Source organism: Heterodontus francisci, chromosome 5, assembly GCF_036365525.1.
Source record: "Heterodontus francisci isolate sHetFra1 chromosome 5, sHetFra1.hap1, whole genome shotgun sequence".
Lineage (NCBI taxonomy): Eukaryota > Metazoa > Chordata > Chondrichthyes > Heterodontiformes > Heterodontidae > Heterodontus > Heterodontus francisci.
Window position 1 is genome coordinate 15,284,752 of NC_090375.1, and position 15,923 is coordinate 15,300,674.

The 15,923-nt window shown below is 43.5% G+C and overlaps 1 protein-coding gene across 1 annotated transcript in view; it reads left to right on the forward strand.

Moving 5' to 3' along the window:
• Positions 1–15,923, forward strand: part of LOC137369740 (desmoglein-2-like) — a 97,349-nt gene that overhangs the window by 63,362 nt on the left and 18,064 nt on the right. The window contains exons 6-12 of the mRNA XM_068031132.1: positions 292–436; positions 2,797–2,948; positions 4,005–4,139; positions 6,128–6,313; positions 7,329–7,597; positions 7,698–7,843; positions 14,438–14,650. Coding sequence (XP_067887233.1) covers positions 292–436; positions 2,797–2,948; positions 4,005–4,139; positions 6,128–6,313; positions 7,329–7,597; positions 7,698–7,843; positions 14,438–14,650 — 1,246 coding nt within the window. The remainder of the gene's footprint in view (positions 1–291; positions 437–2,796; positions 2,949–4,004; positions 4,140–6,127; positions 6,314–7,328; positions 7,598–7,697; positions 7,844–14,437; positions 14,651–15,923) is intronic.

Here is a 15,923-nt window from a genome sequence, read left to right on the forward strand (position 1 = left end):
GTGCAACTGAGCCACCTGTGGTGCCACAAACTTGGCTCTGACTGCACTCCTCTGAGGAACCATCACCTTCACCAGTATCTAAGATGGAAAACCAATTAGTGAGTGAGATCCTAGCTTGGGGCAGACATGAGGTGATGGTGTAGAGGGGGAAGAGAAACCATTGCAGGAGATTAGAACCAACCTTCCTGATATTTGTAAATATGCTGATATTAAATATTATACTTATCATTTCAACTAGATTTCCACAGTGCCAGTGAATTTGCCTTGGTGAATCATTTTTAATATTTTCAGCTTACAGGTTACGCCTATGATCAGAACGGCAAACAAAGGGAAAAGCCAATACCACTCATAGTTAAAGTCATAGATATAAATGATAATCCTCCAATTTTCACACAAACAATCTTTGAAGGGAGTGTTGAAGAGTTAAGTACATTTGGTAAGCTATTTGACGTTTTTAATATTTCTTTTCTTAATTTTGTTTGTCTTTCCTTTCCTTGGTTAAAGGCACGAACTCTTCAATGTGTGCTAGCCACCTTCCAGCCTAACACCCTGCAGCATAATGGAGGGATGAAGGGTGCATCCGCTGGCATACGCCTGTCCACCTGTGTGCACGCATGTCTGAGTCTGTGTGTGTGCGCGTGTGTGTGTGTGTCTTTGTGTCACAATTGAACTGATTCTGTTTCAGTCCACACATCTCCACACTTGTTATTCCAGCAGGGTATTATTAGATATTGTTCAGGAATGGGAGCTCTGGTTAAGAGCGTAGGAATAGGAGTAGATCATTCAGCCCCTCAAGCCTGTTCCGCCATCGAATAAGTTCATGGCTGGCCTGTACCTTGAACTCCATCGTAAAGGCCTGCTACCCAACCCGAACCCGACGGGACCCGATGACACGTGTCAGGTGCGGGTCGGGTCGGGCCTCTTCCGGGTCCGGCTTTCGGGCTCGGGTCGGGTCGGGCCGGACACACACGGTAAGTGCTCTTCTGGTGAGAATTAAAATTAAAAAACTTACCTGAGCTGGGACACCAGGATGTCAAGCAGGGAGACTGAGTCTGCGCAGCTTCCTGGAAGTTCCGAGTTGGAAGGTAAGTAAGGGGATGGTCGGGTCGGGTCGGGCGCGGGGCAAAATTGGAGGGACTCGGACCGGGTCGGGCTCGGCTCCGCTATGGTTCAGGGTGGGTTCTTTTTCCCCACCTTTACTCCACCTACCCGCTTTGGTTCCATACCCCTTCATACCCTTTACCAAACAAAAATCATATCAGTCTCTGTTTTGAAATTTTCAGTTGAGTGCCCATCCAATTTCCTTTTGAAATCATTGAGTGTCTTTGCTTCCACCAACCTTGTGACCAGTGCATTCCAGGTCATTACCACCTGCTGCATAAAAAAAAGTTCTTCTTCATAATTCCCCCTGCATCTCTTACCCAAAACCTTCAATCTGTGCCCCCTAGACCTGGCATCATTAGTTAATGGGAACAGTTTTTCCTTGTCTAACTTATCTAAGCCTGTGATAATCTTTTACAATTTTATTAAATCTCCCTTCAGTTGTCTGTGTTCTAAGGAGAACAACCCCAGCTTTTCCAACCTTACCTTGTAGATAAAATCCCCCATCCCTGGAACCATTCTGGTAAATCTCCTCTGCACCCTGTCAAGGACCCTCACATCCTTCCTAAAGTGCGATGACCAGAACTGGACGCACTACTCCATTTGGGACCTAACTAGAGCTTTATAAAAATTCTGCATAACTTCCCTGCTTTTGGACTCGATGTCTCTATTTATAAAGTCCAAGATCCCCTATGTTTTACTAACCACCCTCTCAATATGTCCTGCCATCTTCAAAGATCAATGCACATGCAGCCCCAGGTCCCTCTATTCACACACTCTCTTTAGATCTGTGCCATTAAGTCTATATTGCCTCTCCCTGTTCCTTCTGCCAAAATGCACCACCTCACACTTGTCAGTATTAAATTCCATCTGCCACATGTCTGCCCTTTCTGCTAGCATATCTATGTCCTGCTGCAAGCTGTTCATAGCATCCTCACTTTTTGCTATACCTCCATGTTTGGTGTCATCAGCAAATTTTGAGATTCTATTCTGTTTTCCAAGATCAAAAAGCAGTGATCCTTGGGGAACACCACTGTCTACCGTCCTGTAGTCTGAAAACAACCATTTACTATGACTCCCAGTTTTCTGTCCTTAAGCCAATATTTTATCAAATTGGACACGGACCCTCCTATTCCATGAGCCTCAATTTTGTTAACCAGCCTTTTTTGTGGTACTTTATCAAACGCTTTCTTAAAATCCATATAAAGAGCATCCACTGCATTTCCTTCATCAACCTTCTCTGTTACTTCATCAAAAAAATTCAATCTGATAAGTCAAACATCATCTGCCTTTTACAAGTCCATAATGGCTCTCTTTAATTAACTCAAACCTCTCCAACTTTGTGTTGATTCTTTTCCACAATTATTCCCCTTGTTCTGGACTCTCTCCAGAGGAAATGGTTTCTCTCCAACTACTCTATCAGATCCTTTAATCACCTTAAACAACTTGATTTGATCACCCCTTAATCTTTTACACTCCAGGGAACACAAGTCTAGTCTATGCAATCTGTTCTCATAATTTATCCCTTCTATCCCAGGTATCTGCGCTGCACCCACTCCCAAGGCCAATATATCATTCCTGAGGTGTGGGGCCCAGAACTAAACTCAGGAAATAAATATTACTGTTCATTCTAGTAGTTTTACTTCAACTGATGCACTCTCATTTTAAAAGTCTATATTGTTGCCTCCCTTCTAGGCACCTTGATATTGCGGCTAAATGCCACTGATGCAGACGAAGGAGAGAATGCGCTTATTAATTACAGGATCATATCAAAAAATATTAAGGAAGCATTTACTGTGGTAATGAATGGAGAAATAAAAGTACTGGATCAGAATCTAGACCGGGAGGTAAGTGAAAAATATTTAATGTGAGTGAGTTACCGTATCTATCGAGGTCACATAGATTTTTAACACATCGGATTACGCCATCAAACTGTAGGTACGATCTTACCTCATTGCAATGACCATCCAGGTTAAAATGAGTGTGTGAATTTCCTATATATATCAGGTATCATGTTGTCCAGGCTAGCAATTGGAACGATGCCTTTTTGTCAAGTGGAAACCCACTAATGTTCTTAAAGTCATCAATGTTGCCCACCTGGGCCTTTTTCCCACATACACAGACACTCGCATGGAAATCTGGTGGTTACATGGTCACCTTTATTTATTTAGAGATACAGCACTGAAACAGGCCCTTCGGCCCACCGAGTCTGTGCCGACCATCAACCACCCATTTATACTAATCCTACATTCCTACCACATCCCCACACTAGGGGCAATTTATAATGGCCAATTTACCTATCAACCTGCAGGTCTTTGGCTGTGGGAGGAAACCAGAGCACCCGGTAAACACCCACGCAGACACAAGGAGAACTTGCAAACTCCACGCAGGCAGTACCCAGAATTGAACTCGGGTTGCTGGAGCTGTGAGGCTGCGGTGCTAACCACTGCGCCACTGTGCTGCCCGATTGATTTTTAATTCCAGATTTTATTTAATCAATTGATCTTAAATCCCCCAGCTGCTGTGGTGGGATTCCAGCTCATCTGCAGATTGTTAGACCAGTAACATAACCACTATGCTACTAAACCCTATTCATTTTATGGACTAAATGTGGCTTGAAGTTACCAGCGGGAAAAATGGTATCGCTTTGATTATGGAGACCCATGTTTAAAAAATGTGTCATCCTATAAAGACTGTACTATTACACTTTTAGTTTGAAGGTGCTATTAGTCAGTTGTTTTAACTGGATGAAGTCTTATCTAAAATAACATTTGCTTGATGTTGAGACTATGTCAGCCATATTGAACAGCAGAACTGCTCGAAGGGCCGAATGGCCTACACCTGCTCCTAAGTCCTATGTTCCTATATCTTCCCAAAGATTTTTTATGCTGTTTCTTGTTAAGACCCAAGATCTCTATACATTCATTGTTGAAGCTCGTGACAGGAGTGGAAGTATTCAAGGATTATTTGCAACAGTGACAGTTCAGATCAGGATTTTAGATGTTAATGACCACGTTCCCCACATTGAACAATTGAAGGTAAGGTTAAATCTGATGCAGTTCGGTTTTAATCATCTAGCTAACAAGCAGCTAAAAAAATGATATTGGGTGATCACTTTGACGTATGCAGAATTATTTTGATGTTCAGAAAAATTAATACTTTTCCGAGTGGTTTAGATAGAATGTGCAGCGCAGAAGCAGAAGGTCATGTGGTCCAGTTGAACCATGCTGGTGTTTATATCCACCAAGCTCCTCTCACTCTTCTTCTAACCCTATCAACAAATCTTTCTATTTCTTTCTCACTCATGTGTCGATCCCCTGAAATGCATCTATACCATCCACCTCAACTACTCCTTGTGGTAGCGAGCTCCACATTCTCACCACTCTCGGGCTGAAGAAGCATCTCCTGAATTCCTATCGGATTTATTAGTGACTATCTTATATTGATGCCCCTCATTCTGCTCTCACCTGCAAGTGGAAACATCCTCTCTACGTCTACCCTATTAAACACTTTCACACCCTTAAAGACCTCCATCAGGACACACCTTGGTTGTCTTGTTTTTCATTCTTTCATCCTCAACATATTACCAGATTGAGCTGGACATTCGAAAAGGATATATACATATATACATACCTCTATGGATCGTTTAAGATTATTGCATTATATTTTTTAAGCCAAATTCCATGATTCTCATCAGTCCCAAGCCCTATGAAGGTCATGCCTTTGGATCATTCTGATGTTCCATTTTAATCAGCTTTTTTTTAGTACTACAATTATGCGGGGCTTTGGTGAGACCACACCTGGAATATTTCTGCAGTTCTGGTCTCCACATTTAAGAAAAGATATACTTGCACTGGAGGCAGTGCAGTGAAGATTTATTAAATTGGTCCCCGGGATGAGGGGGTTGTCCTATGATGAGAGGCTGAGTAAATTGGGCCTATATTCTCTGGAGTTTAGAAGAATGAGGTGATCTAATTGAGACATACAAGATTCTGAAAGGGCTTGATAGGGTGAAAGCTGAGAGATTGTTCCCACTGGTCAGGGAATCTAGAACACGGGGGCACAGTCTCAGGATAAGGGGCCAATCATTCAGGACTGAGATGAGGAGAAATTAGTTGTGAATCTTTGGAATCCTCTACCCCAGAGGGTTGTAGATGCTCCATCATTGAATACATTTAAGGCTGGGATAGATAGATTTTTGGTCTCAGAGGGAATCAAGGGATATGGGGAGCAGGCGGGAAAGTGGAGTTGAAGCCCACGATCAGCCATGATCGTATTGAATGGTGGAGCAGGCTCGGTGGGCCGAATGGTCAACTTCTGCTCCTGTTTCTTGTGTTCTTGTGTAGTCCTCCAGCAATGTTATTTTTATTCTCTGCGTGATATAAAATTTCAGTGTGGGAATGTCCTCATACTTTAACAAGCATTTATATATGTCAGTCTTTTATGTCATTGTGCGTTAAGAATGATTGTGTATTAAAGGTATTGAGGGTTACGGCACCAAGTCGTGTACATGGAGTTAAGATACAGATCAACCATCAAGTGGCTGAATCTCCTGCTATTGGTCCAGTGATCCTAACTGTATATTTTGCCAATCCCTCCATGGTAAAAATGACTCCTCTAATTCTGGAAGCCAGGATGACCAGACTTGACTCACGTTCCCCTTATACCAAGGCTCTCACATTTATGTATATATTAGGCAGAAATCATTCTAGGCCAAAGAGTATATCCAGAGAGAATCCTTCATGATTTGCTTTTATCCACTGATGTGTTTCCTAGTCACGCTAAACCCTCTTTTGAAGAACGATTTAAAGAAAGACAAAAAATAGTGCCTTTTACAACTTCAGATCATCCAAAAGTGCTTTAAAGCCAATGAGGAACTTTTGAAATGCGGTCATTGTTGTGGGAAGCACAGCAGCCAATTTGTGCACAGCAAGCTCCCACAACAGTAATGTGAATGATGACCAGATACTCTGTCTAGAAAAAGATTTGCAGACAATTAAACGAAGCACTGTGTTCTCCATTCCAGTACATAAGAACTGTGGAAGAAAACATGAAAAATATTGAATTGCTACGTATAAAGGCATTTGATCAGGATCTGAAGTACAGTGATAACTGGCTGGCACGCTTTACTATTATTGATGGCAATGAAGACAAACATTTCAGGTTCGAAGTAGATAACCGAACAAATGAAGGAATTTTAATTCTTCAGAAGGTAAAGTTGTAAACTAGGTTCAAACGTTCATGGTGTGCTTAAACCCGGAATACCTCAGTAAACTGTGGCAGAAGGAATTCAATGTGGGCAAATCATTCACTTTGGAATCAAGCAAGATCAAGTGTTTTCTAAATGTTGAGAAGCTAGAATCGTGAAGGAGCAGAGAGATTTAGGGGTTCAAGTATAGAAATCATTGAAGCCTAGTGGGCAAGATACAAAAAATAATTTAAAAGGCTAAAGAAATGTTGGTCTTTATCTAAAGGGGTATGGAATATAAAGGGATGGAAGTTATGTTGCAGTTATATAAAGCTCTGTTTTTTTCAGTTCTGGGCAGGAACATTAGTCATTAAGACATTAGTCTTGCAGGGTGAAATTCACCAGAATGATGATAACACCAGGAGTTGAATTATGAAGACAGGTTTCATTGATTAGGCGTGAACTCCCTTGAGTACAGAATATTAAAGGTTGATCTTATTGTGGTGTTTAAGATAATTAAAGGAATTGATAGGATAAATTAAGGAGAAACTATTTCCTCTGGTGGGGGAGCCCAGGACGATATGGGGTGTGGTGTGGGGGTGGCATAACCTTAAACATAGAGCTCGGCCATTCAGGGGTGATGTTAGGAAGCACTTCTTCACACAAAGAGTAGTGGAAATCTGGAACTCTCTCCTCAAAAAGTCATTGAAGTTGTGAGGGTCAGGGTTGGGGGAGGGGGTCAATTGAAAATTTCAAAACTGAGATTGATGGATTTTTGTTACGCAGGATTATTAAGGGTTGCGGAACTAAGTTGGATAGATGGAGTTAAGATGCAGATCAGCCAGGATCTAACTGAGTGGCAAAATGAGCTGGAGGGGCTGAATGGCCTCCTCCTGTCCCTGTGTTTGTAACTGAAATTGAATAAATTAATATGGCACAGTTCGTTGTTCAGACTTAGTCTGATTGTGAATATCTTTTGAATTTTCTCTTGTTTTCACTGGTTACAATTACATTGCCTTCTCTTCAACTACATGTCCAGGAGCTGGATTATGAAGAAATAGAACTGGTGAACTTGACTGTTCGTGTCTACAACAAGGCACCATTCCACAGCTCTGTGCGTAACACTGATCTATTACAGCCTATTAAAATAACACTCATCATAAAAGACGTGAAAGAAGGTTTTGAATTTAGACCCACGGTATATCAGTCAACAGTTACTGAAAGTATTACTAGTAAGGAGGTACATAAAGTGCTTGGAAAATATATCGCAGTTAGTTCCGACACTGGAAAACAAAGTAAACTGACCAAGTAAGAACATGATTCTGTTGTGTTTTTTGCTCCGCTTAAAATTTTTTTTTTTAATGCATCCAGCTGAACACTCATCCATGTTTCTAACGTTCGTTAACAGATATGCAAAGAATTTTGATGTAGCCAATTGGTTAACTATCAACTCCAGAACTGGTGAGATTACCCTTGTTGGTGTTCCCGATTGGGAGTCTAAGTATGTGGTTAATGGGACATACACTGCAACTGTATTGGCTATAAATAATGAGCGTAAGTGACTGAATTAATATTCACTTGAATTCTAACGTGTTCCAATAAGCACAAATAGAATAAATGATGCCCTATGCACTGTGTCTTGTTGGTTATGATTTATACCATGCATGTCTACAACATTGTGGAGTATGTTAGATGCTCAAATTATTGGATTAAAATGAGTTTACTGCCTTTCCTGATGATATAGAGAAATTTGTTCACTAATAGGCCGGGTGGGCAGGTTTTTTTATTATTCATTCATGGGATGTGAGCATTGCTTGCTAGGTCAGATTATTGCCCATCCCTAGTTGTCCTTGATAAGTTGGTGGTGAGCTGCTGCCTTGAACCATTGCAGTCCATGTGGTTTAGGTACATCCTCAGTGCTGTTAGCACGATTGTGACCCAGCGACAATGAGGGAACAGCAATATAGTTCCAAGTGAAGCTCGTATGTGATTTGGAGGGGAACTTGGATCAGGAAAGTCCCAGTTCTGATCCTAAGTGTGTACTTTGGGACAGAGCTAAGACAGGATCGTATTAAGCTGTGAGGCTACTGAAGTTGAATGGCCTGCCTACACTCGCTGTCAAAGCTCTCTGATGAATACTGGCCACTTAGATACTTTGGAAGTCTTGGTCATATCTCCAATGATAAGAAAATCTTTTCATCGGGAATCTCCTTGGGATTTCTCCCACCGCACTGGTGTAGCTTTGGCATAGGTTTGGCAGAAACATCATTTATACTGTGAAGTCGAGAGGGGGTTCTCACCAAGGTCACAGTGGAGGAACAGGAGGAGCCACGAGGAAATGTGTAGTTTAACATTTTCCCATAGGAATTGTTGTATAAAGCTCCGGTTAGACTACATCTGGAACGCTGCATCCAATTCTATGTGCTGCACCTCAGGAAGCCTTGGAGGGAATGCAACCCAGACTCCCACAGTGCCGTTCGGAAGTGATTCCAAGATTTTGAGCCAGCAACAGTGAGGGGTCAGCGATATAGTTCCAAGTCGGAATACTGTGTGGCTTGGAGTGAAACCTCCAGGTGGTGATGTTCCCATGAGTCTGCTGCCCTTGTCCTTCTAGGTGGAAGAGATTGCGGGTTTGGAAGGTGCTGCTTAAGGAGCCTTGGTGCATTGCTGCAGTGCATCTTTTAGATGGTACACACTGCTGCCACTGTGCGTCGGTGGTGGAGGGAGTGAATGTTTGTAGATGGGGTGCCAATCAAGCGGGCTGCTTTGTCCTGGATGGTGTCAAGCCTCGTGAGTGTTGTTGGAGCCACACCCATCCAGGCAAGTGGAGAGTATTCCATCACACTCCTGACTTGTGCCTTGTTGATGATGGACAGGCTTTGGGGAGTCAGGAGGTGAGTTGCTTGCCGCAGGATTCCTAGCCTCTGACCTGCTCTTGTAGCCACGGTATTTATATGGCTACTCCAGTTCAGTATCTGGTCAATGGTAACCCCCAGGATGTTGATAATGAGGGATTCAGTAATGGTAATGTGATTTAATATCAAGGGGCGATGGTTAGATTCTCTCTTGTCTGAGATGGTCATTGCCTGGCACATGTGTGGTGCGAATGTTACTTGCCACATATCAGGTCCAGCCTGAATGTTGTCCAGGTCTTGCTGCATTTCTGCACAGACTGCAGAGTAACTCTGAGGAGTTACAAATGGTGCTGCACATTGTGCAATCATCAGCGAAGATCCCCACTTCTGACCTTATGTTGGAGGGAATGTCATTGATGAAGTTGCTGATGACGGTTGAGCCTAGGACATTACCTTGAGGAACTCCTGCAGTGATGTCCTGGGGATGAAATGATTGACCTCCAACAACCACAACCATCTTCCTTTGTGCTAAGTCTGACTCCAACCAGCAGAGAATTTACCCATGATTCCCACTGACTCTAGTTTTGCTAGGGCTCCTTGATGCCATACTCGGTCAAATGCTGCCTCAATGTCAAGGGCAGTCACTCTCACCTCACCTCTTGAATTCAGCTCTTTTGTCCCTGTTTCAACCAAGGTTGTAATGAAGTCAGGAACTGAGCAGTCCTGGCGGAACCCGAACTGAGCATCGGTGAGCAGGTTAGTACTGTTTAAGGGCGCTTGATAGCATTGTCGACGACACCTTCCATCGTTTTGCTGGTGATTGAGGGGGCGGTAATTGGCTGGATTGACTTTGTCTTTTTTGTAAATAGGACATAACTGGGCAATTTTCCACATTGTCAGGTAGATACCAGTGCTGTAGCTGTACTGGAACAGCTTGGCTAGGGGCGCGGCAAGTTCTGGAGAACGAGTTTTCAGCACTACGGCCAGAATGTTGTCAAGGCCCATAGCCTTTGCAGTATCCAGTGCTTTCAGCCGTTTCTTGATACCCCGTGAAGTAAATCAAATTGGCCGAAGACTGACATCTGTGATGCTGGGAACCTCAGGAGGAGGCTGAGATGGGCCATCCACTTGGCACTTCTGGCTGAAGATGGATGCGAATGCTTCAGCCTTTTCTTTTGTATTGATGTGCTGGGCTACCCCATCATGAAGGGTGAGGATATTTGTGGAACCTCCTCCTCCTGGTAGTTATTATCCACCACCATTAACGACTGGATGTGGCAGAACTGCACAGCTTAGGTCTGATCCGTTGGTTGTGGGATCGCTTAGCTCTGCCTTTTGCATGCTGCTTCTGCTGTTTGACATGTAAGTAGTCCTGTGTTGTCGTTTCGCCAGGCTGACACCTCATTTGCTTAGTACTGCTCCCGGCACGCCCTCCTGCTCTTCTTATTGAACCAGGCTGATCCCCTGATTCGATGGTAATTGCAGAGTGAGGGATATATTCCATTGAATATAGAGGATTTAGGGAGGATCTAATTGAGCTGTTTAAGATGATTAAAGGATTTGATAGGGTAGACAGAAGCTTTTTTTCTCTGGTGGGTGAGTCCAGATCAGAGGGAATAGCCTAAAATTAGAGCCAGATCGGGCCATTCAGGAGTGATGTCGGGAAGCATTTCTTTACCCAAAGGCTGGTGGAAATCTGGAACACTCTCCCTGTTGATGCTGGAGGTCAATTAAAAATCTTTTTTTTTTATTCGGCAACGGCATTAAGGGATATGATGGGTAAATGGAGTTAAGATACAGATCAACTGTGATCTAATTGAATGACAGAACAGGCTTGAGGGGCTGAATGGTCTCCACCTGCTCTTATCGTCTGAATTTGACGGTCAATTTAAATATTAAGTAGATATTAAGTAAATATTAATATTATGCTTTCCAAAGCTGCATAGGATGGTTTTGGTTTGCAAATAATTGCTTCAGTGATGTGTTAAGAAAGATTATCTGCTTAGATGCCATCCTATTCTATTTAGTTTTGTCAAACAGGTTCACAGCCGTGTGCCCGTCGTGTAACCCATCATTCTTATTTTATATAAAAGCGAAATACTGCGGATGCTGGAAATTTGAAATAAAAACAAGAAATGCTGGAACCACTCAGCAGGTCTGGCAGCATCTGTGAAAAGAGAAGCAGAGTTAATGTTTCGGGTCAGTGACCCTTCTTCGGAACTGACAATTCTTCTTTTATACTCATTTGCCCTGGTGGCTTTCTGGAATGCTTTCAAATCTTTTCAACCACCCTGCAAAATTACTTCATTTTTCTGTTAATAGAGGTAAATGTGTGGAACAAGCCCTTCACAACAATGACAACTTGCATTTATATAGCACCTTTAACAAAAATAAAATATCCCCGGCACCTCACAGGAATGACAGAAATTAACACTGAGCCAAAGGAAGAGATACTAGGACAGGTGACTAAAAACTTGGTCAAAGAGCTAAGTTTTCAGGAGCATCTTAAAGGAGGATAGTGAGGTGGAGCAGTGTAGGAAGGGTATTCCAGAACTTAGGGCTTTGGCAGCTTAAGGCATGGTCTCCAATGGTAGGGCAAAGAGATTGGGGGTTGTGCAGGAGCCCAGAATTACTCCACACATTTCTTTAGAAAACGTTGAAGACTTGACCTTATGATTTGATTTTAAGAACATTGGCAGTGGTATTCTCCAGGCTAGCCAGAAAATGCAAGGCCTCAGATGGACACAGCCAACCTCTGTACTGCATCGATGTGCTCCTGTTTGCATGTCAAGGTGAAACATAGGTTAGAATCTACCGGCAGGACAGACCCAGCAGAGGTGGCGGCACAGTGCTATACAGTCAGGAGGGAGTTGCCCTGGGAAACCTCACCATTGACACCAGACCCCATGAAGTCTCATGACATCAGGTCAAACACGGGCAAGGAAATCGCCTACTGATTACCACCTACTGCCCACCCTCGGCTGATGAATCTGTACTTCTCCATGTTGAAGACCAATTGGAAGGAGCACTAAGGGTAGTAAGGGCACAAAATGTACTCTGGTTGGGGGACTTCAATGTCCATCACCAAGAGTGGCTCGGTAGCACCACGACTGACCAAGCTAGCCGAGTCCTAAAGTACACAGCTGCTAGACTGGGTCTGCAGCAGGTGGTTAGGGAAACTACAAGAGGAAAAAACCTACTTGACCTCATCACATCAGTGTGAAAGACTAGGCTGAAGCATTTGCATCCATCTTCAGCCAGAAGTGCCGAGTGGATGATCCATCTCTGCCTCCTCCTGAGGACCCCAGCATCACAGATGCCAGACTTCAGCCAATCCGATTCACCCACGTGATATCAAGACATGGCTGAAGGCACTGGATACTGCAAAGGCTACAGGCCCTGACAACATTCCAGCAATAGTACTGAAGACCTGTGCTCCAGAACTAGCCACGCTCCTAGCTTGCTGTTCCAATACAACTACATCACTGGCATCTACCCGGCAATGTGGAAAATTGCCCAGGTATGTCATGCACACAAAAATCAGGACAATTCCCCCTGGCCAATTACCGCCCAATCAGTCTACTCTTTTACTGATCATCAGTAAAGTGATGGAAGGTGTCATCAACAGTGCCATCAAGTGGCACTTGCTCAGCAATAACCTGCTCAGTGACGCTCAGTTTGGGTTCTGCCAGGGCCACTCAGCTCCTGCCCTCATTACAGCCTTGGTTCAAACATGGACAAAAGAGCTGAACTCAAGAGGTGAGGGGAAAGTGACTGCCCTTGACATCAAGACAGAGCATGGCATCAAGGAGCCCGAGCAAAACTGGAGTCATTGGGGATCAAAGGGAAAACTCTTCGCTGGTTGGAGTCATACTGAGCACAAACGAAGATGGTTGTGGTTGTCGGAGGTCAATCATCTCAGTCCCAGGGCATCACTGCATGTGGTCCTCAGGGTAGTGTCCTAGGCCCAACTGTCTTCAGCTGCGTGATCAATGACCTTCTCTCCATCATAAGGTCAGAAGTGGGGATGTTCACTGATGATTGCACAATGTTCAGCATCATTGGCGACTGAAGCAGACTGGGTCCATATGCAGCAAGACCTGGACAATATCCAGGCTTGACCTGATAAATGGCAAGTATTACGACCGAGGTGGGAGGAGTGCACTGTTTATTCTAGTCCCACTTCTCTACATGTCACAACAGCGACCCGGGTTCAATTCTGGGTACTGCCTGTGTGGAGTTTGCAAGTTCTCCCTGTGTCTGCGTGGGTTTCCTCCGGGTGCTCCGGTTTCCTCCCACATACCCACAGTGACTTGCAGGTTGATAGGTTAATTGGCCATAATAAATTGCCCCTAGTATAGGTAGGTGGTAGGGAAATATAGGGACAGGTGGGGATGTGGTAGGGATATGGGATTAGTGTAGGATTAGTATAAATGGGTGGTTGATGGTCGGCACAGACTCGGTGGGCCGAAGGTCCTGTTTCAGTGCTGTATCTCTAAACTAAACTAAATTAAACTATAGATTTACATTTTTCCCACTTACCAATACGGTCAATCTTAGACTCCATTTTTCCCAGAATAAAGCACACCAACCAGGTTCAAGAAGGCAGCTCACCACTACCTGCTCAAGGGCAATTGGGGATAGGCAATAAATGCTGGCACAGCCAGCGATGTCCACATCCCCCAAACAATAAATAAAAAATTAGCTTATCCAAAACTCTGCTGCCCTGTGCTAACTTACATCAGGTCCTGTTTACAGATCACCCCTATGCTCACTCATCTACGGGTGGGGACGCGCAAGTGACCAGAGCTGGAGAGCGTAGGGATCTCAGAGGGTTATAGAGCTGGAGGTGGTTAGGAAATGGCGAGGCCACGGAAGGATTTGTAAACAAGGTTGAGAATTTTAAAATAGAGGCATTGTCGGATAGAGAGCAAATTACTTAACTCTCCCTGCAGATGAATTCTGTTTGGGAATCTATTGGAGATTAACAAAGACGGACAGAGTTGTCACCATTCAGGTATCTGCGATTATTTTTCTTACACGATTAAAGAAATTGGACGAAATCCTCAGCTAAGTAAATTACATATGTTACATATGATTACATATGTTTGAAGGTGTTCACTTGAAGACTTATGTCTATATTTTGTGTTCACATTGCCTTTTAAAAACAAGATTGAGTCTGCATTTTAGTCTTTCCATTTGGATTTTCTAAGAGTTAGTTTCTGAGCTGTAGCCGTAGCTTTATTGTGAACCTGCATAATGTTTTCTCTTCCCCTCCTGTCTTTTTTTACAGATCACCGTGCTACAACAGCAACTGGGACCATTGTTCTTAAAGTACAAGACATCAACGATCATGTACCAAAGTTTGAAAATTTATCCCCATGTATGTGTAGCAAAGTGGAATCCTTGCATATCACTGCTTTTGATCTAGATGGACCTCCATATGGAGCACCTTTCCATTTTAATGTGAAGTCAAATGAGAAGTGGAAATTAGGACGTACTGATGGTAAGACCTGGGATAGTGATCTTAATTTGTGGAGAACCATTTTTTTTAGAGAATCTTCTTTGGTATCTTTGGCCCAGTAAACTCATCTGAATCCTACTGATAATTTTGAGGACTTTTTTTTTAAAGAGTAGTTTAATGTACACATTTAAACAGATTAACTTAGGGGTTGAGACTGCATCCTTCATGTGCATGAGGGAGAAAGGAATCGAAGGTTTATGCCCATAGGGTGGAAGGAGGCTTGTGTGGAACATAAACAATTGTGTAGATGTGTTGGGACGAATGGCCTGTTTCAGTGTCGTAATTTCTATGTGCGCAGGGGGGCAGAATTATACATTTCATAGAACTCTGTAATGCAAACGTTTCTACTACTAAAAGTAGCTAAGAGTCATTGCACAGTTAATTCAGTTTCAATTTGGTTTTTTTTATTCGTTCATGGGATGCGGGTGTCACTGCCTTGGCCAGCATTTATTGCCCATCCCTAATTGCTCTTGAGAAGGTGGTGGTGAACCGCATTCTTGAACCACTGCAGTCCATGTGGGGTAGGTTATAGAGTCATAGAGCACAGAAATAGGCCCATCGTGTCTGTGCCGGCCATCAAGCACCAATCTATTCTTATCCCATTTTCCAGCACTTGGCCTGTAGCCTTGTATGCTGTGATGTTTCATGTGCTCATCTAAATACTTTTTAAATGTTGTGAGGGTTCCTGCCTCTACCACCTCTTCAGGCAGTGCGTTCCAGATTCCAACCACCCTCTGGATGAATATTTTTTTTTCTCAAATCCCCTCTAAACCTCCTGTCCCTTACCTTAAATCTATGCTCCCTGGTTATTGACCCCTCCGCTAAGGGAAAAAGTTTCTTCCTATCTATCCTATCAATGCCCCTAATAATTTTGATTACCTCAATCAGGTCCCCCTCAGCCTTCTCTGCTCTAAGGAAAACAACCCTATCCAGTCTCTCTTCAAAGCTGAAATTCTCCAGCCCAGACAACATCCTGGTGAATCTGCTCTGCACCCTCTCCATTGCAATCACATCCTTCCTATAGTGCGGTGACCAGAACTGTACACAGTACTCCAGCTGTGGCCTAACTAGCGTTTTATACAGCTCCATCATAACCTCCCTGCTCTTCTATTCTATGCCTCGGCTAATAAAGGCAAGTATCCTATATGCCTTCCTAACCACATTATCTACCTGTGCTGCTGCCTTCAGTGATCTATGGACATGTACGCCAAGGTCACTCTGACACTCTGTACTTCCTAGGGTCCTACCATCCATT